Source organism: Scardinius erythrophthalmus, assembly GCF_964197995.2.
Source record: "Scardinius erythrophthalmus genome assembly, chromosome: 1".
Classification (NCBI taxonomy): domain Eukaryota; kingdom Metazoa; phylum Chordata; class Actinopteri; order Cypriniformes; family Leuciscidae; genus Scardinius; species Scardinius erythrophthalmus.
In genome coordinates, this window is record NC_138221.1 from 50,412,243 (window position 1) to 50,434,651 (window position 22,409).

Genomic DNA, 22,409 nt, shown 5'->3' on the forward strand with positions numbered 1-22,409 from the left:
CCCCTCCTGATGCAGAGCTGCTCTCTTCATCTCTGGGCCATATCAGGGCCACTCTGATGGGCATTTGGAGGGTTTAGTGGCAGCCTGAGGGACGGGCTGCGTCGCCTTCCTGTGGGGGGCTCGACTTTGCAGCCGAGTTGTTGCCTGGTGGTGGAGGTATCTCGCCGGGCCAGGATGTGCTTAATGGCCTCCGTCTGCTTCTGGACTTCAGAGAACTGAAGAGGCCACCTTGCAAGATGGGGGTGTCGAGAAAGTGTACTTTGTCGACATTCCACATCTCAGCAAGGTTTAGACAGAGATGGAGTTCCTGGGCCTCCAAGAAATGTGAGACAGCAATGGCGGTCGTCAGATGAAGACAGGAAACGAAGGCATCCAGAAACACACTTTAAAAAGATGCTCGACGTCCGTTTTGCTCTTTTAGGGAAATTCTCTTTTATACTGAAGCGCCCAGTGGGAATCGCTGCACTTATCCGCTGGCGAAACACCACTGAATGCACCTTAGATCTTCCAGCTAAGAGAGATCCATTCTTCAACTCTTTTAGTAGGTGATTGGAAAGAGTGATTGCTGTGTGCAACCACTCAGCTCTGAAGCAAAAATCTGAATGAGTAGATGCCTGCTGCCAACTTATATACCTGTATGTACGGGGGAGTGGCTCAGCATGCAAATTCCACTCACCAATTCCATTAGCCATTTTTCTAAAACTCAGAGGTAATTGGGGCTTCCAATTTTGACCACATTTGACCAACATAACGTTGTAGTGACTGACAGATGGGGAAGGTTCTTTATTGTAGATAAGGGTTCTTTAAGTTATTAAAAGGTTCTTCAAGAAAAAATGGTTATTTTAAGAACTTTTCACTGAAAGATTCTTTTGGTAAACCAAAAATGGTTATTCTATGGCATCACTGCAAAAACAACATTTTGGAACCTATAGTTTTCAAGAGTGATACAGACATGTTGATTTTTCCATCTGATTCCCACATGCATCAATACAAATTCACATAGGACAAAAAATGTTTTGGTATTTAGGCCACAGGCTCTCTTATGTGTTGCCACTTAGGCTAATTTTGTTTGCTGTGTGTTTAATCACTGCAGCCCTGTTTGAAAAGTTCTCACACTTTCTTTTTAAAGATAAATGGTGTACAGTAGGCATGCATCACACAGGGGATGATACCAAATTTAAAGAGCACACAGACCCATTTATACAATGTGAGTTTGATAAATATCACACACACACACACACACACACACACACATGCTCACACACACAGTGGCACACTGAGCATGATCTACTTAGAGTAGAGAAGTGTGTGACCCCAAATGTGCTGTGCTGTTTCTCTACCTTCTTATAAACTAGTTTCTCACCTTGTTTGCCATTCATCTTTCTCTCCATCTTTCTGACAGACCTGCATTCATCCTGCCTAATCAGAAGTAAAAAAAAATTCACCTGCAGGAATAACAACCAAAAATGTGCAACATAAACACAAAACACTAAGTGCAACAAAGTATCTAACTGTATTTGTTTCTGTCTCTTTTTCTCTACTAAAAGTGAAGGTCATTGTTTTATTGCTACTGTTTTAATACATGTAGGCTATACACTGGTGTTAAAAAAGTTTGGGCTCACCAAGGCTACATTTATTTTTTATTGTGAAATATTATTGCGATGTTTAATAATTTTAATATATTTTAAAATGTAATTTTATTCCTGTGATGGCAAAGCTGAATTTTCAGCATCATTACTCCAGTCTGCAGTGTCACTTCAGAAATAATTATAATATGCTGAATTCTAAAATGTGAATTAATATGTATTCTAATAGCCTATGTACTATATAGGCCTGTATAGTAATATTTAATATTTTTTTGCGCTAGTAACAAAGAAAAGAAAAGCTAAAATATCAAGATACACAAAATAGCTTTACGTAACACCTCAGTTTCACAAAAGATTTTAATTACGAGCATTAATTGAGCCTCTTGTTGTGTTTCCATTATGTAAATGGGGTTGATGAGCTCTTCTGCTATTTTCCCCGTAGACAATCAAGAGTCTCATCAACTACATCACAAGGACCAACTGCTGATTAACAGGTGTGTGCGTGTCCAGTAATGGAGTAGAGTCAAGATACAGCACAGACACAAGTAATCAATCAGGATACAGCAGATGTAGTGAGACCTAATTATAGCCTATATGCATAATGTCAGAGATGAGACTGTATCAACAACACAGACAGAAGCAACAGAAAATGAACATGTAGCTGTAATGGAACAGACATTATTTGATACAGAAAAGAAGAGAGGGATTGTACATGGGGGAAAGTGTGTCATTTATTTTCACCGCTGCCCAGGTGTGCTGATCAAAATGAGTAATGAGAGAGTTAGTGGAGCAGCACCTCAGAGAATACACTCACACGCCATGCACATGCAAACACAAAACTCACAAAAAGAGAATTATGGAACTAAATACAAGCATTCTACTCAGAAGGAAAGAGCATTCAAGAGTACATGCAAGATAATTTGAACCATGCTGTTGCAGCACCATGCTCTACAAGTTGATCTATGGTAACCCCGTTTGTCCGCTACAGTATTTCTACAGTGTAAAACATTTTCTTCTTTATGCCAGAGTATTTACACTCATGGTGTGTTACATGGTGTGTGCATTTGGCAGCGTCCTGTTTGAGTTTGTGACATTTGGCATCAAGCCCCTGGAAAACAGATCTCTCACACCCAAGAGGTCTTGAGGTCTCCTTGCCATTTCCTCAGATAGATTTTAGATGGTACACATAAGCCCTGCAGCAAACAAACAGGGAAGCTCCCTTTCTTACACACGTTCCTGTACCGTCCCGTTCCAGAACCTCTGCACGAACAGATCGGGATGGTGGAAAACATCATCTGTTATTTCACCCGTGCCCTCAGAATGATTTATTACATCTAGGGATCTATTTGTGATAATATGAGGATTTACATGCAATCATGTAGACACAATATTATATTGCATATATGATGTCATCACATAACAATAGCTTTATTAAAATACACTTTTGATGTGCAGTTTTTTTAATGCATTCTGAGAATAGCGATGACTAGTGTAAAAACATTTATGCATATTTAACATGTTGTGTCGCATAATGTTGATGACTACACAATACATGATTACAAGGTCTATAGATAGATGCATTAGTTGCTGCACATGTTGCTGATTCATAAAGACACTATACAGAAGTATCAGTTCAGTTAATTCCTTTTTTCTTCGTGGCTTTTTATAAGTGAGGCAACAAGTTGGATGAGATGATGTTCAGTTTGATCTCATAGAAAACAACAACATGGACCGTGAGGTGCTTTATGCCTCACTGAGACGAGACCAACCGCTATCATTAGAAACACTTTGGGCCTCATTCATGAAACACGAGCAGAACTCATTTCTGTGTAGGCTTCTCTCTCTCTCTCTCTCTCTCTCTCTCTCTCTCTCTCTCCCTCTCTCATTTATTTGATGCAAAATACAATTACTACAATCTTAAATAACCTTTTTCAATTTTGATATGTTTCTATGTTAATGTCTTTTTATCTGATTATCCTCCTCTCATTCCTCTTCTTCATTTTTTTTAACTAAATAAATTAAACTCTATTGATATAAAGTTCTTCTCAGCAAGTGTTTAATTGTTTGCTTTGCAGGATCATGTTTGACTTCCCTTTTGTTTTTCTTTCTTCCGCCATGTTCTCTTTGGTTTTTTCCCTTGCACACATGAAAGATCACATTAAATGTTCTTCCAAGGAAAGATTATCATGAGAGACTGTTGATATATATTATTATTTTTATTATTGGACAGATAAATAAAATTATATTCTCCTCAAAGGGCTTTTGAGGCAACCATTCCAAAAGCACAGGCAAGTGTGTGTGTGTGTGTGTGCGCACTTCCCCATCGTCTTGTCAGACCTTTGAATATAAAGTGTTAGCAGTGTGATTATGACACTATTGTGTATTTCAGTTGTATTAAATTGGACATTAATGTTTACCTGTGTCTGGTCTGGTGTTTTTTTTACAATTGGAAAGTCACAGACCTCTGCAGTCCTGCCAATGTTGAAGTGCCATTTGAGATCCCTGCATTAGCAAATAGAACTTTGCTAATACTTTGTCATACTTGACATCGTAAAGTATGTGGGACTGAAAATATTAGAGATACCCATGAGTGAAACCCATAAAAGAACTAAGAAATTCTGTTCACAGATGCATACCTGTGATATGGTGCCATCTTCTGTCAGTAGGCTACATTTTATTATTTGACATGTTTGATAGTCTTGAGGGGATATTGTCTTAATTGCGAAGATAATTGTGAAGGGTTTTTGTTTTTTGTTTTTGCTGTTTTTGTTCTTTGTTTTTTTTTTAAGACAAATAGGCTATTTAGTTGTCTTTACTGTTAAAATACTGTTGACATTTTAAAACGTCTCTAATACAATAACTTAAGTTTGGATTTGTATTAGTTAATTTGCAAATATGCAAACGAAATTTAATCCAAATTATGATGTAAATTAAATTAGTTAATCATATTCCTTAAGATAATTTTTCGAAGTATATTCTTTTTGCACAAAATTAAGGTGGGTATTGAACGCTGACTATTCTAATTAATTTCTGTATTTCAACCCAGGATTTCAACATGTAAAAAGAGTGAATTTAATGATAAAATAAATGTTTCAGAATACTAACTTGTGCGACGCAAGCCGTGTTTTTCAATCGGGCAATATGTATGGCGACTGATGATGACGTCACCAACGTACGACGTACGTTGGACTGTGTGAGGACCTCGCGGTGCATGGTTTGGAAACAGTACGAGGATTTCTTTGAAACAACAATAAAATCACCACAGGCGTAAAGACTCGTATACAGGTAAAACACTATTATACATTGTGCATTTACATGCGATAGACAGAAATGAAATATTAATTAAATGAGCAATCCCTTCATTTGTTGTCTTAGGTTTTTTGCGCGTTCAATTGCGTTAACAGCTTCTTTTAAGTCTTTTCTCAACTTTTTGATATATTGTGACTGTCAGTAAATTACTAAATTGTTTTACTGTCTTACACGTGCATAATGCATGTTTAATATACACTAATATGACCAGATTTCTGTAATGGAAACAGGGGACATTTCCTAGTTCAGTGTTCAAAATCCCATTGAAATCTCACTTGTGATTATCTATGAATTTAACAACAGGGACAATACATTTTTTTACAATTATTACTAATTATTATTCTAATTAATTATTATTATGATACCTGTAAGAAAACCCTAACTGGTTTTAATACAATTCACCAAAAATCACATTATGAAAAACCATAAGTTTACGTTAGTTAGTTCATAAACCATTCAAATGTTATTTTATGTTTGTGCTTTAGGAAATTGATCTTTGCTATCCCTAATTACGGTTATCATTTTGAATTTTTGGCTCATTTTCAGCAGAAAGTATGTGAATTCTGCAAATATAATTGTTGCAAGTGTAATTGTTTAGTTGATCATTGTTTTATTATTTGTACATCGGGGTATACTTTCACCCATGTGGTATGGTTAAGATGTGTGTGTGGGAATTACTGCAGAGTGTGTTGTGATTATGGAACTTTCGGATAAGTTTACAATTGTGTGTAAATCAATCCTGCACACTGTTTAGATCCTGTTATATAGTGCCTACAAAATAGTTTTACTTTAATTTAGCATGAATAAGTTAGCATGAGACTACTTTGAATGTAGTTTGTCAGGTCTAGTCAAGGACAAGACCAAAAACGGGGAAAATATTAGTAAAGGAGTAACAGTAACTTCAAGCCTATGAAACAACATAAATCGAATTATAGAAATAAAATTGTTTTGCTTTTATATTTATGCATCTTGAAAGTAGCCATAGGTTTCCTAGATTACATCTGTGTACATTTTTCATGAGCAGCATTGAGTTCCCATGCATGCCGAATAGTTCTCTGCACAACTGTAGTACGGGTGGTTGGAAAATGCCATTCCAATCTGTTATGTCCCATCAGCGCTCGTCAGCATGGAGACGGATCTTTATGATGAGTTCGGAAACTATATAGGACCGGAGCTGGACTCTGATGAAGATGAGGAACTAGATGCAGAGGACCGGGAGGCTGATGAGGTGTGTCTAAACTACAAAAAATCCACTAAAATAACTTCCAAAAATTATGTTTTATGTGTTAGTTGCAAGACAGAGTATGGTGGGATATAAGAATTGTTTTTCTTATTACAGGCAGATGAGGATGATGATGATGAAGACCAGGCTGAGGTTGATGAGGAGGGTGGTGGTATGGAGGTGGTTTTGCATGAGGATAAAAAGTATTATCCCACAGCTGAGGAAGTTTATGGTCCTGAGGTGGAGACCATCGTCCAAGAAGAAGATACACAACCATTGACAGGTAACAGACATGCTGATGGAGTTTATGCACTACATGCACACCCAGTGCAAAATCCAATTTCTCTGATTTGATTTTCTCCTCAGAGCCCATCATAAAACCTGTAAAGTTGAAGCAGTTTACTCTGATGGAGCAGGAGCTTCCAGCCACAGTCTATGACATGGAGTGAGTTCAGTATTGTGTTGATTCTCTCTCTCCCCCCATATGTTTGAATTGCATATTCTTACATGCATGTCTGTCCGCAGGTTCCTTGCTGATTTAATGGACAGCTCAGAACTGATCCGAAATGTCACTTTGTGTGGACACTTACACCATGGCAAGGTAAGAGACATTATCATGCTTATTAGACAAAAGTGACAAATCTAATATTCATTATGATGATTTTATTCATTTTTTCAAAATGCATTTATCTCCCCATCCCAGACATGCTTTGTGGACTGCCTCATTGAACAGACTCATCCTGAAATCCGCAAGAGAGATGACTCTGATGTAAGTATATAGATAATGAATATAAATGTTTTGGTAACACTTTACAATGTTCATTAGTTAATGTATTAACTAACATGAACTAACCATGAGCAATACATTTGTTAATCTTTGTTAACATTAGTTGTTAAAAAAATACAGCTGTTCATGTTAGTTCACGGTGCATAAACTAATGTTAACAAGATTTTAATAAAGTATTAGTAAATGTTGAAATTAACATTAACAAAGATTATTAAATGCTGTATAAGTGCACTTCATTATTAGTTCATGCTAACTAATGTAGTTAACTAATGAACCTTATTGTAAAGTGTTACCAATGTTTCTTTGCCCATGCAGACCAAGGCCTACTGTTTTTAAGATGGCATGCCATATTTGTTTAGCACTACAGTCATGCAAAGGATATACTGAAATATTTATCTTTTATTTTTTGCAGCTACGATACACAGATATCCTCTTCACAGAGCAAGAGGTAAGAAATGACTTGTAATAAGATTACAAGCAAGCATTTATCTTGCGTTCTCATGGTATTCATAGTTTCATTCAATCATCTTTTTGTGTTTCCTCATAGAGGGGAGTTGGCATCAAGAGTGCTCCTGTAACCATGGTGCTACCTGACTCACGGGGCAAATCCTACCTCTTCAACATCATGGACACGCCAGGTACTTCCTGCCCTCTCTCCCTCTTCCCTGTGAAGTAGCTAACATCCACAGAGGTGTAAAGAGTACTCGAAAACCATACTTAAGTAAAAGTAGAGATACCTCACAGCGAAAATGACTACATTACAAGCTACAAATCACCAATACCACTAATAAAAGTTTTTGAGTATCTGATTTTACAATACTTAAGTATTTTACTTGTACTGAATGTAGGCTTAAAGATGCACTAGTCAACACCTAAAGGCCTGTTCACACCGGGACGAATTTCGCTCGCGATATTCGCCGACGTTTAACGCCTCGTGACTAAACAAAGGGCGCCAATGTGAGTGTGCACACCGATGCGAAAAACGCCACGCGTAAAAGCGTCATTTTTAAAAAAACGCCTCGGGTTCGTTTTTTTGGTTTGACGCGCCGCGTTAAAAACTACGATCGGACCGTATAGTGTGAGCACATAAATCTTGAGCTTTGGCTTTACATCCCATGAGATCTACTGGTACATTGTGAGTTGGTAACCTTGCTGAAATTGCACAGAAATCACACCGTGTATGCCCACCTTAAGAGACATGCCATTGAAAAACAAGAAATAGCTGGAAGTGCTGGTTTTAGCCTCATCACTGGCTACAGCCACGTCCTCATCTTATATATGAAACGCCTGTGATACACAACTACCTGCTAATGTGCTCACATTCGTGTAAAGTAGCCTTGAAATGCACAAGATATAGTACCTTCATTGCCCTGTAGAAGACGGTATCGCTTCTTTTGTAACAAAGTGCTGCAGAAAAAGTTAGGTGCCTTGCAAAATGTAATGAATAGTTGCATTACTCATTACAAATGTATTGGAGTAAAAGTTGTTAATGTCTTTGATACTCAATGTACCGTAAAGGACAGTAACTAATTACATGTATCTCTTTACGCCACTGCTTATCTGTTTAAAATTACACTTAGTACACTAAGTACACAGTATATTTGCACACTACTGTGCAAAAGCAAGTGACTTATATCTTATACGCCTCTTCAGGTCATGTGAATTTCTCTGATGAAGTGACATCTGCAGTCAGACTGTCCGACGGCATTGTGCTTTTTATCGATGCTGCCGAGGGGGTGAGTTCACATTCACATACACACATACATTTGGTTTACTGCTGATGTCAAGATTTTCGCTTCAATACTGTCATTAGTATGTCTTTGTTATTAAAATTCAAGAAATAAATCATTTTCTAGGCTTAATATTATATTGTTTTTTCAAATGAAACTAGCTGTTATAAAAAATATAAACTTTTTAGTGTGTTTTTAACAGTCTGTTTGCATGTGTTCAGGTGATGCTGAACACTGAGCGACTGATCAAGCACGCAGTGCAGGAGAGGTTGGCCATCACTATCTGTATTAATAAAGTAGATCGTCTGATCGTGGAGCTCAAGCTGCCCCCTACTGATGCCTACTACAAACTTCGCCACATTGTGGATGAGGTCAACGGCTTGCTGAGGTACTCTACAATACTTAAAAGAAAACATTTTTGTTGATGAAACATGCTATTTGAGACCAATCCTAGAGCTAGAAGCCTAGAACTATTTGTATTTCATCTGCTCATGTTTTAGCTTATAGCTGTTAAGCCTCATGAGTTTAATTGTTTTAGCGAGCAGTTTTGTCTGAAATACTAGAGATTAAATCTCTGTTTCTCTCTTTGGCAGCACATACTCCACAGATGAATCTGTGATTGTGTCTCCCCTGTTGGGAAACGTGTGTTTCGCGTCCTCACAATACAGCATCTGCTTCACTCTTGGCTCCTTCGCCAAAATCTATTCAGACACCTACGGTGAGACATACACAAACCTATAGTTCAAATGCATACTTAATGATTTTGTCTGAAAACATAAGCTTTTATTTTTTACTCTTTGTTTTACAGGTGATATCAATTACATGGAGTTTTCTAAAAGGCTGTGGGGAGACATTTACTTCAACCCTAAAACGTGAGACAAAAAAGACATTTTGAGTAATGGCAGCTTTTTTTTGGTTTCTTTTTTTTTTTGTAACTGGTTGTGTTCTGTGCCTATCAGGAGGAAATTCACAAAGAAAGCCCCCAACAGCAACTCTCAGCGCAGCTTTGTTGAGTTTGTGCTGGAGCCGCTGTACAAGATTCTTTCTCAGGTAAGATGTACACTCAAAGTTATTCATGCATCTTTAACTTGGGCAATATTTCTACACATTCAGACTGATGTAGGCAGTCAAACAAGCACACATATCCAGGCTCTGCAACTGTGTTGTGTCTGTAGGTGGTGGGGGATGTGGATACGTCTCTCCCTCGTGTCTTAGATGAGCTTGGCATTCATCTGACCAAAGAGGAGTTAAAGCTCAACATTAGACCTCTGCTACGTCTTGTCTGTAACCGCTTCTTTGGAGAGTTTACAGGTGAGTGTCATTTTGTGCTGCTGTGCTATTGCGTTGAATTATAGTTCTTGACCATGTGGGGTGTGTTCGGTCTAATAATGTGTGCAAATTCAACAGGCTTTGTGGACATGTGTGTGCAACACATACCTTCTCCTCAGGGGGGAGCCAAAGCCAAGATAGAGCACAGCTACACAGGGGGACTGGATTCAGACCTCGGAGAGACAATGTCTGAGTGTGACCCTGATGTGAGTGTGGGATCTACAGAGGTTGCTATCAGTGTTTTGATGTTGAACTTGTAAGAGTTTCCATCCCTTGTGTTTAAGAGAACAAAATCATCACGTTATACACTACTGTTCAAAAGTTTGGGGTTGTAAGATTTTTGTAATGTTTTTTAAAGAAGCCTCTTATGCTCAACAAGGCTGCATTTATTTGATCAGAAATACAGGAAGAACAGTAATATTGCAAAATATTATTAACTTTTAAATGTTTTCTGTTTTAATATATTTTAAAGTGTAATTTATTCCTGTGATGTCAATCCCCCCCCCCCCTTTTTCAGGATTATTTTAATAGAAAGTTCAAAAGAACATAATTTATTTTGAAATAGAAATAGAAAATCTTTTGTAACTTTGTAAACTTCTTTACTTTAATTTTTAACAATTTACTGCATCCTTGCTGAATAAAAGTACTCATTTCTTTTAAAAAAAGTAACAATCATTCATACTGCCCCCTAACTTTTGATTGGTAGTGTATGTGAATATGAATTAGCTCAAAATATAATGGAAGTCATTGCTATTAGGGAAGCAACTATAGCTCTTCTATTAGATAAATAATAAATAGCTTGTGGTTTAGAGCACACAGACAAAACGCTGTGGCTGATGCTTTATGTCTAGGAGCGACAGCTTGTCAGGCAGTTCTGGAGTAACCAATCGTTTTGATGACAAGCTAAGGCTCCAGCATTTCAGAATGACCAGTCCAAAATGTTGTATTCTCTGAGTCAATTACTCAGTCACATGACTTTATTTGATGGCCGTTTCTTGAATTTTATCCAGTAAATGTACTTAACGCACATATCATCTTACTGAATAAAAAATTAAAATGTATCCACCTCAAGCAAGCCTACAAAAAAATCACTAAGTACTAAGTCAAACTTGTTTTCTTTTCTAAGGGTCCACTGATGTGCCACACCACTAAGATGTTCAGCACAGACGACGGCGTTCAGTTCCACGCGTTTGGTCGAGTCCTGAGTGGAACCCTGCAGGCGGGCCAGCCGGTGAAGGTTCTGGGAGAAAACTACAGCCTGGAGGATGAGGAGGACTCACAGATCTGCACTATTGGACGCCTTTGGATTTCTGTCGCTAGGTGACTGTCACACTCGGACATTCTGATAATAAGCGTTTTTTTTTGTTCAGAATCAGTGATTCTCAATGCTTTTTGACTCCATCTCCACAACAATATTTGAAGGCTCTATGACCTTTCCAGTTGTTTATTATTTACTGGATAAGTATTAAGGATAAGGATTTTTAAAAATATTTGCACTCAATTTCTACCCCATAAATTATTTTAAAAATGTAGATTGTTTAAAAATGTATATTCATTCAAAAAATGCCCTTGCGGTTGTATGATTTTATGAATTTACATGACATATCCAGGTCTAGAAATCGCACTTTAAAAATTAGGCTTCTCCTTATATTCAGGTTTTTCAAGACAAGTTTTTTGTTGACAGAGGTGAATTCAATTAGGAAATATCTTGATTTTTAGTTTTGGCTTGTTTTAAATATTTAAAATAAATAAGTCATCTTGAGGCCCACTTGGATATTTGCTGAGCCCCCCGGTTGAGAAACGCTGTTATATACACTGTAAAAAAAAAAAAAATTACGAAGTTCTGATTAAAACAAAGATTACTGTAACTGTTTCTTGTTTTACAAGAAAATACTATCAGTCTTTCACATTTAATTCATTGTGTTATCTGCCGTTCCTTTGTGAATGTTGTTTCAAAGTTTGGGAATATTGTTGACTTGACTCAAAGTAAATCCTACACCAAAAGTAATGTTTGTAAATGTTATGTTTAATGTGTTTATGCAAGGTACCAGATTGAAGTGAATCGTGTTCCTGCTGGTAACTGGGTGCTGATCGAGGGCTGCGACCAGCCTATCGTTAAAACGGCCACAATCACAGAGCCCCGTGGAAATGAAGAGGTGGGAAAGAGAGAGAGGGATATCTATTTGAAACTAAGCAGTGATCATTTATGAGGGATTGGATGTTGAATGTGCTTTGCATTGTGAATAGGCTCAGATCTTCAGGCCGTTGAAGTTTAACACTGCGTCAGTGATAAAAATAGCTGTGGAACCAGTCAATCCCTCAGAACTGCCCAAGATGTTGGATGGACTCAGAAAAGTCAACAAGAGTTATCCTTCACTTACAACAAAGGTAACACACTTTAGAACAACTCACGCTACCAATATTGTTTTAAAGCCATATTTCTTTCATGTGTTAAACCTTGAGACCAAACTAGATAGCATACTTGAGTGGCAATGAGCAGGGTTACTTGATAACATTTCGGCTCTTTGTTTAGTGTACAGAGATGTAGTGCAACCGTTTTACTGACTTGTTTCGTATTAATCTGTGCTGGTTTCTTCGTGTGTTCAGGTGGAAGAGTCAGGTGAACACGTGATTCTTGGCACAGGTGAGCTGTACCTGGACTGTGTAATGCACGACCTGCGGAAGATGTACTCTGAGATTGATATCAAGGTGCTTTTTTGCTCTCATACAATTTTCCTTTTACTCTCATCCCTTCTTGCCCTCTTCACTTCATTTACATGTGATTTATCTTTGACTTCTCAATAGGTAGCTGACCCTGTGGTGACTTTCTGCGAGACTGTGGTGGAGACATCCTCCCTGAAGTGTTTTGCTGAAACACCCAATAAAAAGTGAGGAACAAACTTTCTGTATCTCAACACCACCTTTTAGAAATCCAGTTTTGTTGAAATGTGACCTGTAAAAGTTTTGACAGGATAACAAATTAGTTCAGATATGTTTGTCTCATTTGTTTCTCTCTGTGTGTGTGTGTTTGTCAGGAATAAGATCACTATGATTGCCGAGCCGTTGGAGAAGGGTCTAGCCGAAGACATTGAGAACGAGGTGGTGCAGATCACATGGAACAGGTAGAATAACATCTCAGAACTATAGAAAACGTATGGGTTATATATAACACAAATGTGTCTCTCTTAGCCAAGTACAAAAAAAGTTGGAAATTAATTTGAAAATTTTTATTTGCCTATCATACAAACGTCATTTTTGTATTGCTCTGGTGTGAACCCCTTAAGGGTTAAAGGGTTAGTTCACCCAAAAATTAAACAATTCTGTCATTAATTACTCACCCTCCTGTCTGTTCATCGTATAAAGCAGTCGTGTCTCTTCAGACATTTTGAACTAAACTGGATCATATGGATTAGTTTTACGATCAACCTTTTTGAAGTGTCAGTTGTGTAGCTATCAATGGAGGGACAAAAAGCTCTCAGATTTCATCAAAAAGATCTTCATTTGTGTTTCGAAGATGAACGAAAGGCTTACAGGTTTGAAATGACATGATGTTGAGTAAATGATGAAAGAATGTTAATTTTTGGGTGAACCAACCCTTTAAAATTCCAACATAAACTGCCATTCAAAATGTTGGGGTCGGTAAGATTTCGGTTTCAGACAAATGCTGTTCTTCTGAACTTTGTTCATCAAAAAATCATGAAAAATCACGGTTTCCACAAGAATATTGAGCAGCACAACTGTTTTTAACATAAATTATATTAAAGTATTTTAAATTGTAATAATGTTTCACAATATTACTGTTTATACTGTATTTTTGATCAAATAAATTCAGCCTTGGTAAGCATAAGAGACTTCTTTCAAAAACATTTTGTTAAAAACATAACCAATCCCAAACTTTTGAATGGTAGTGTATGTGGTGCTGTTTCACCTACAATCTGTTAACCAACTTAAAACATACCCCTCTTTCTCCCTATAGGAAAAAGTTGGGAGAGTTTTTCCAGACCAAGTATGACTGGGATTTGCTAGCAGCTCGTTCCATTTGGGCTTTTGGACCTGACACGACTGGGCCCAACATCTTAGTAGACGATACTTTGCCCTCTGAGGTAATTTACACATCAGCTGACACTAATTGTGTTTGGCGAGGTTCATTTATTTTTCATTGAATCTAATACAATCCTACTGTAATTGGATTGCAGATGAATGAAATTTAGGATAGATTTAACGTCATATCGCCGACGACTGTATTGACATGTATACTTAGAAATAGTGCCTTTGGCCATTTGAATTTGTATATCTGTTGAAGTCTTTTGGCATGGATGTGTTGGTGTTATTATCTGGTGTTTGTTTTGTCAGGCAAGCAGAGGGTGTGAAACATATTGTCGTGTGTGATTGCATGTGACACCATCTATCTATTTTTATGAGAGGTCATGCAAGTTGTTGACCGTTGAATGACTCTAAATGATCTGTTCTCTTTTTCTGTGCGTGTTGTAGGTAGATAAAGCTCTCCTCGGCTCAGTGAAGGACAGCATTGTACAGGGCTTCCAGTGGGGCACACGTGAGGGTCCTTTATGTGATGAACGTAAGACATTGTAAAACACTTTATATGAGAGTTCTCTGTGATTTTGAAGGCAAAATAGGTGTAAAAAAACACCATGCTGTCAATAAAATGAATATTTAAATGCATATCTACTATATTTCATTAATGGTTGATTTTTCACTTATATCGGTCAGTACTGGACATTGCGCATGATCATTTTCCTTGCTTTAACGTTTAGATTAAACTTAATCTTTAAAAACACCAATGTAAAAACTAGGGATGCTCATAATTAACTTGTTAACTGATAGTAAGAATTGTGTCTGATTAATACGGTTTAAAAGGAAATTTAAAGTGTTTTTTCAGTGTGTTTTCAAAATGTTTGCTGCATGTTTAAAAAAAATGCTACACATGTCAAATTGTGTTTTTGAAGGGGGAAAAATGTTATTCAGACTTATCAGAATGTTTATATATATATAATAGTCTATAACAAATATGTCTCTTTGTCAATCCTTGCATTCAGCAATCCGCAACGTGAAGTTTAAGATCCTAGATGCCGTGATTGCACAGGAACCGCTGCACAGAGGAGGAGGACAGGTCATCCCTACAGCTCGCAGAGTCGTCTACTCTGCCTTTCTCATGGTAATCTATCCTTTAATAGGTCTGTTTAGTAACCTCTCTTTCTTCCCATCTTCCTCTGTTTCCTTTTCTACTTAATCATTGTTTCCATTAGTCTTATTGGATGTTTCATTTAATTACGTGATCCATTAACTCGGTTCAGTAGATTAAGTTGATTATCGTAATTGGTTTCTCACTCACTCACCCTCTTTTTTTTCCCTGACTTTGTGATTGGTTGTTTTCTGCAGGCCACGCCCAGGCTGATGGAGCCTTATTACTTTGTGGAGGTTCAGGCTCCTGCTGACTGCGTTTCTGCCGTGTACACGGTGCTGGCACGCAGGAGGTATACACACAAATACACACACAGAATGAGGACATTGCTGACTTGTCAGTAAACACACACTCGCATTAAGCAGATTGTTGCTCAAGGCAGCAAAAGTCAGCAAGTCTCTAATAAAGACGGTCTCCTTTTAGAATGAGCCTCTGACTGATCTCTTGTCTCTGTGTCCCGTAGAGGTCATGTGACGCAGGATGCCCCAATCCCTGGCTCTCCTCTCTACACCATCAAGGCTTTCATACCAGCTATTGACTCGTTTGGTTTTGAAACCGATCTCCGCACGCACACGCAGGGCCAGGCATTTGCGCTCAGTGTGTTCCACCACTGGCAGGTACAATCGCACCAACGTTTTTTTTCCTTCTCTCTCTCTTTTGCGTGTGTTTGAATGAGCACAAGAGGGATTGTGTGTATGTAAAAAAATCCTGTCAAAAACACACCCATTTCACCCAACAATGAAAATAAATCCTGGTTAAATTTTGGTTTAAATTTTTTATTTTTTTTGAAGTGTTCCATTTCTTTACCAAAATATGATTTTCAGTTTTAATTTCTTATTTTTATTTATTTATTTATTTACAATTATTACTTTTATTAGGGAAAAATGTGACATGGGCATCCTTTTGATTTTTCTTTCCCATAATGACAATTTTATGGCAATTAATCAAGCACAGTAATAGGAAAATATACATTCATTAATTGCTAAATTATTATTCCTTTATTAAATTATTTTGATTAATAATACATTAATGTATTCTTACGGTGAGAAACTGAGATTTACCAATTGGAAAATAATAATAGATAAATTGGTTAAAGAAATTGTATTACCTTTTTTATGGCAATTAAGCACAGTAATGTGAGAAATAAATTTAAATTGATCTTTGATAAATTGATTTTTTTTTTGCGCTAATAGATTCATTGTACTGTTATTAAATTAATTAACAGCTGCTGATTTTTTTTATTACACATTGTATTACAGTATTTTTACTACAAGAACCTAATGAGATTTACCATTTGAAATTAGTAATAGAAACTTTTTGATGCATTACTGTAATGAAAATTTGGAAGGAAATGTTGAAATATTTAAGAAACGGTAGTTTGTTTTTTTGTATGCTGATGTAAAAATTGTATCACAGTACTTTGAACCGAGAGAATTTAATTAGAACCGCTTTTAATAATATTGGAAATGACAAAAAATATAGTACTGAGAATTTTTGAAAAATATGCAAAAAGTAGTCATTTAAAAAATTGGCTTAATTTTCTTTATTCAAAATACGATTTCTTTCCTTTTCATTTTGGGGTAAAATGTGACTTGGACATGTTTGCATAGGATTCTCCTGTGTGTGCGTGGGTCTGGTCTGTGTGTGTGAGTTGATGTGCTCTGATGTGTTTGATGTTGAGTAGCAGAAGTTCGAGTCAGCAGCAGCTTATCTCAGACTCCCTTTGCCTTTAACACTGTTTCTGTGTGTGTGTTTGTCACATGGTATTAGATTTTCACGACTGTCCTGAGTAATTATTGTCTCTGCCCCTCACTCTAGATTGTTCCCGGTGATCCTCTGGATAAGAGCATTGTGATTCGTCCTCTAGAGCCTCAGCCGGCCCCTCATCTAGCCAGAGAGTTTATGATCAAAACCCGCAGGCGCAAAGTAAGAAATGTTTGACGTCTCTGAAGTTTCAATCAACTTGTTTAGTTTGAATATGCATCATATATCATCATATATCAACATCATCTCTCTTCTTCCTCCAGGGTTTGAGTGAGGACGTTAGTATCAGCAAGTTCTTCGATGACCCTATGTTGTTGGAGCTGGCCAAACAGGATGTGGTGCTCAACTACCCGATGTGATGAGACAAATGAACTTAACTTATCCCATCATTCCCCTTCAGCTCCACCGGACTTGCCCCTATTACGAATCAAACCAGTTCTGTATGATGGAATATAAAAACAGTTTTTTTTATATGCAAAGTGCTAGAAACATCAACACTGATTTCTGTTGCTGTTACCCCAGACTCCCCTAAATTAACCTGTGACCTCCATGTGCATCCTTACAGTCTTGCCCTGTTTATTTTTATATTTGACAAGTGTTTTTGTAGTATAAGATGATGCGAGGACAGGCAAGTCTTTTTGGAATGTGTCTGAAATCTCTGTAAAATCTTACATCATTTTTGTAAGTGTGATTAAAAGGATTTGGCCTGTGGATCTGTGTTTGAGTTCATTATGGATGTATTCTGTATGATATCCATGAAGGTGATAGCCATTGTACTTCTCAAGGCTTGCAGACACTTTGATGTGAAGGAAAGGTGGTTTTGATATGCAGTATGAAAGCATGCTCAAACTTTGCAGGAAAATATTCAACACTGGAGATACTTGGGGATCATTCTGTGAATACAGAATAAAAGTGAAGTACATACAAAGGGCAGGAGATGTACATCTGCATACATACGTGTAAAAACAGATTGGTTTGTGTCTGTCACACTGTCTGCCAGATGCAGAAGCAGAACTGAGGAAGGTCGACATGAGTGAAGGCCATTCAACAGACAGAAGTCTGGCATTTAAGTGAATGTCACAGATGTCTTTCTGTTTTTCCTGATTACTCTGAGTTGCGAGAGTTGGTTATTTGCATTTATATTGATTGAAACTCAGCTCAGTTCTGCATTTAAACTAACCTAAACCAGAAACTAATAAAGCTATGAATAAAGTTTAAACAGGAAAATCATAAAGAATGGCATGAGAGTGAGTGAATGATTTAATTTACATGTTTTAGTATACAATATAATGTCTCATTTGTTAGCATTAGTTTACATTAACAATGAAAAAAATACTTTCATTTATTAATCTTAGTGTTAATTTCAATATTTGCTAGTACATTATTGAAATAAAAATTTGTATCGATTAATATTATTTAATGGACCTGAGTCAACATGAATTAACATTTGTATTTTTATAAACTAACATTAACTAAGATTAATAAATACTGTAACAAATGTATTGCAAATCATTGTTAGTTATTGCATTAACCATAATGAATGGACCTTATAAAGTGTTATCGTTATCCCTATAAAAATAAAAAGTATATAGAGTTCAATTGAAAAGTTAATGAAAAGTAAGTAAACAGTATGTTAATATTTTGAACTTTACTGCCATATTTTTGGACATTCATCTAATCAGTCTGGCTGAAGAGAAGTTTCTGAATGTCAGAGGGAATCATAGATTTAATTCAGAGACGGCGAGTTTCAATGCATCTGTCATTGGGTAAAATGGTGATGAATAATCAGTTCGGACTACGTTGCTGCTGCCTTCATGAATGATGTGTGTTTGTGTGTGTGATGTAAATATGTGAGATGGTTCTGGCAGCATGAGTGACAGACTTTATAAGAGGCTCTCTCATGCACTGCACATACCACTTGCATAATAAAATATCTGTCAACACTTATAGTTGCCAGAAACATGTCAGAGAACACAGTGTTTCTTGATCTCACCACAAAGAAATACACAATGTTCCTGTGGAAAGTTTAAGGTTTTGATACTCCAGCCAGCAGTGAGGTGGTTTCATTAACACATTTAACTTGCATGTCAAGGGGAAAAGATAAAGAGAGAAAAGGGAGGAAGGATTGAATACCAGGATCACTTTCTCACAAGATGAATGGTGAAATGAAATTCTGATTGAATGTCTTCTCCTAAGGTTTTGGCTTACTGGTGTACTTTTTCTATATTTAGAAGCGATTTTCAAATTGTGCTCAAAGGTTCTGTGTGAATGTGTGCTTTGGCACGTTTCACATTCACTGCCATCAGAGCAGATGCCCTGGGCTCCACACAGTCACACTGCATGTACACACACATATTCTACCCCGAGTCAGAAAACTGTCATAATACTTTCACAAACTTGTTAGACACACTTAATGATTGACACAACACAGAAATATGTACGGTTCATTTCTAAGTTCTAAGTAAAATATTTGCTTTAGACATTCACGTTGCTTTCATTATAAGCTTTTGTTTACCTTTATCCCTGGCATCTTACCTTGTATCTCCAGACGTTTTCTTCCATCCAATGACATACTTCCTCCATTCTATCTCAGCCAATCAAAAAAGATGGTGTTGTCAATCTGGTATTGTTCTCTTACGAGAGGTTCTCTCGTATTGCGTAGTTGCTTACGCTACGGGAAAGCCTTTCTTTCTCGAGATACTGAAGCCAAAAATTATCCTTAATTTTTATAATCTTGTCAACGCAGTGCGGCAGCCTGCAGACCTAGGGCAAGCTAACTAGCGTGCCCATTGGCTGCCCTGCGGCAACTGCAGCAGCCTACCGCTGAGCCCTTGGCGTGACGTCACAACCAATGAGCGCGCTTGGCGCGCTTAATGCGTCACAGCCCGCGAAAAAGGGGTGTGGCTTAGCGTATATAAACAGGGCTCGGAGGCTGCTTCTCTGATTTCTGTCTTTTCAGCGAAGCTCTTCGCATCGCTGCTCTCTGAGGAAGCCGCCGTCGAAACAAGCGACCAGCACGCCGAGGATCTCAGCCTGAGGACGCCGGCCGCCTTCGCCGCCTTCAGCTTTCCCTGCCTGCTTCGCTATCCGGCGATCATATCCTTTACTGCTCTGTGTTGTATGTGTTTGTGTGTTCGCCCCGCGACACACTTTTGCATCTAAAAGAGCGCGAGGCGTTGTTGCAAATGCCTCGCTCATCCTGTGGCTCGTGCAGAGCCCCGCTCAGCGATGGAGACCGCCACGTGGTTTGCGCTCTCTGCCTGGGCTTCGACCACGCAGCCCGCGCCCTCTCCTCGGGCGGCTGCGAACAGTGTGAGGACTTGCCGATGTCGACCCTGCGGGCTCGACTCGCCATGTTTGACGATCCTCCACCTTCCCCGGCTGCCTCTTCAGGGCCGCGTAAGAAGAAACGCCGCTCTCAAAGGCCTCCCGAGCCGGTGGTTATAGCTGAGCGCTCGCCGGAGCCCCTCCCGCGAGCCTCGCTTTCTCCTTCTCCCCCGCCCTTCACCGACGCGCAGCGGCCGGCTACTGCCCGCACTGCCGTCGCCTCAGGGGATGAAGCAGATGACGCCGCTGACAGCTGCTCTCTGCTTGCTTCGGACAGCGAGGAGTGGTCGGGCTCTCACCGCTCCGCCTCCTCGACTCCTGAGTCTGGCAGGTCCCGCTCCAGTGTCGACGCGGAGCTTATCCGCCTCCTCACCAAAGCGGTCGACCGACTGGGATTGGACTGGTCCCCACCCAAGGAGCCCGCGCCTAACCGACTCGACGGGTGTTTTCTGCCTAGCCGCCGCCAAGCGCCAGCCTCTAGGTCAGCACCCTTCCTGCCTGAGCTCCACCAGGAGCTATCGAAGTCGTGGAACGCGCCCTTCTCCGCTAGACTCCGCTCGTCTGTCTCCTCGGCTCTCTCCCAGGTTGACGGGGCCGCCGAGAAAGGCTATACCGGCATCCCTTCCGTTGAGGAAGCGGTGGCAACGCACCTTTGCCCGCCGTCTGCTAGATGGCGCTCAAAGTCTGCCCTGCCGTCTAAAGCCTGCAGGACCACATCAGCTCTCGCCGGCCGCGCATTCGCCGCCTCCGGCCAAGCTGCTTCTGCCCTGCACTCGATGGCTGTTCTTCAGATCCTGCAAGCCGACCTCCTCCGCGAATTGGACGAGAAGGGCTCGGATCATACAGCCTTAACAGATCTGCGCAGCGCGATGGACCTTTCGCTCCGTGCTACCAAGACCGCTGCACAAGCCATCGGCAGATCTATGGCCGCGCTCACCGTCATCGACAGACACTTATGGTTGACGCTGGCGGATATGAGTGAGTCAGAACGCGCTGTTTTCCTCAACGCCCCGCTCTCGCCCACCGGCCTCTTCGGCCCTGCGGTCAGCGGGATTGTGGACCGCTTCTCTGAAGTGCAGAAGGCGTCGCAGGCTATGAATCTCTTCCTGCCTCGCCGCTCGAGCCCAGCCGCAGGCCGCTCTCAAGCTCAGCCTCCTGCGCGCAGCTCCACACAGCGCTCGTCTCGGCCACCAACCACTTCGCAGCGACGCCAGGGCGGCCGCCCTAGGTCGCGCTCGACCAGCCGTCACAGACCGCCGCCCCCCCGGGGTCCGCGTCCCAAGATAACGCTGAAGTCTGAGCCCGCGAAGTCCTCCAAGCACCCGCAGGGAGGAAGAGATGGCTGAGTCCCGCTGCGGCCGGACCGCCATCAAAACGCCCAGCTCTGTCAGTCCCCTCAGTGCAGGCTACTGCAGCAGCTTACACCGCAGCCAACGAGCCAGTAATACCACTCGCTCGCCTGCACACAAACGCCGTTTTTACGGCGGCCCAAATAAATCTCAGAAAGAGTGTAAATTCGGGCTTTCCGGCTCCGGCCGAAGGTGTTGTAAGTGTAGAAAATGTGCCCACTCCCACGTGCTCACTGCTTCACACAAACACGGTCCCCATGGTAACGCGTTCAGAGCGCTCTCTCATAAAGCGGTCACACGCCGCTCGAGTAATAAGTGTAGTAAATGTGCCCACAACTCTGTGCTCACATCTACCTGTAACTCGCTCTGCCACTCGGTTACCCCGGGCAACAGCGGCTCAAGCCGAGGGTGTTATAAGTGTAGAAAATGTGCCCACTCCCATGTGCTCACTGCTTCACACAAACAGGGTCCCCATGGTAACGCGTACAGAGCGCTCTCTCATGAAGCGGTCGCAAGCCGCTCGAGTATTAAATGTAGGAAATGTGCCCACAACCTTGTGCTCACACCTACCCGCTGCTCGCTCTGCCAGCCAGTTACCTTGGGTCACGGACCCTCTAAAGCTCCCAAACACTGGCCGTGTCATAAGTGTAAACCCTGCGCCCGCTCACGAGCACGCACACTCACTTGTAGACATTATAATCCCCACGCCACTCTCGCGCCTGGGATGTTTGACAGCAAATCACGCTCCATCCGATGGGACCGAGCTACTGAACGCTGTACAGTCGGCCAATACTGTTTACCAG

At 40.0% G+C, this 22,409-nt stretch overlaps 1 protein-coding gene across 1 annotated transcript; it reads left to right on the forward strand.

Moving 5' to 3' along the window:
* The first annotated feature begins 4,682 nt into the window (after window positions 1–4,682).
* eftud2 (elongation factor Tu GTP binding domain containing 2) lies at window positions 4,683–18,161 on the forward strand. Its single transcript, XM_081371004.1, has 28 exons — window positions 4,683–4,871; window positions 6,011–6,123; window positions 6,235–6,400; window positions 6,484–6,562; window positions 6,643–6,718; window positions 6,821–6,886; window positions 7,317–7,352; window positions 7,452–7,542; window positions 8,558–8,640; window positions 8,856–9,022; window positions 9,228–9,352; window positions 9,443–9,506; window positions 9,594–9,684; window positions 9,810–9,945; window positions 10,042–10,169; window positions 11,090–11,283; window positions 12,008–12,119; window positions 12,211–12,351; window positions 12,571–12,672; window positions 12,769–12,851; window positions 12,999–13,085; window positions 13,940–14,066; window positions 14,455–14,542; window positions 15,021–15,139; window positions 15,364–15,458; window positions 15,630–15,783; window positions 16,985–17,092; window positions 17,194–18,161. Exons 2-28 carry the CDS (start codon window positions 6,022–6,024, stop codon window positions 17,287–17,289), a joined length of 2,916 nt encoding a protein of 971 aa, XP_081227130.1. The 5' UTR covers window positions 4,683–4,871; window positions 6,011–6,021; the 3' UTR covers window positions 17,290–18,161.
* The last annotated feature ends 4,248 nt before the right edge of the window (window positions 18,162–22,409 follow it).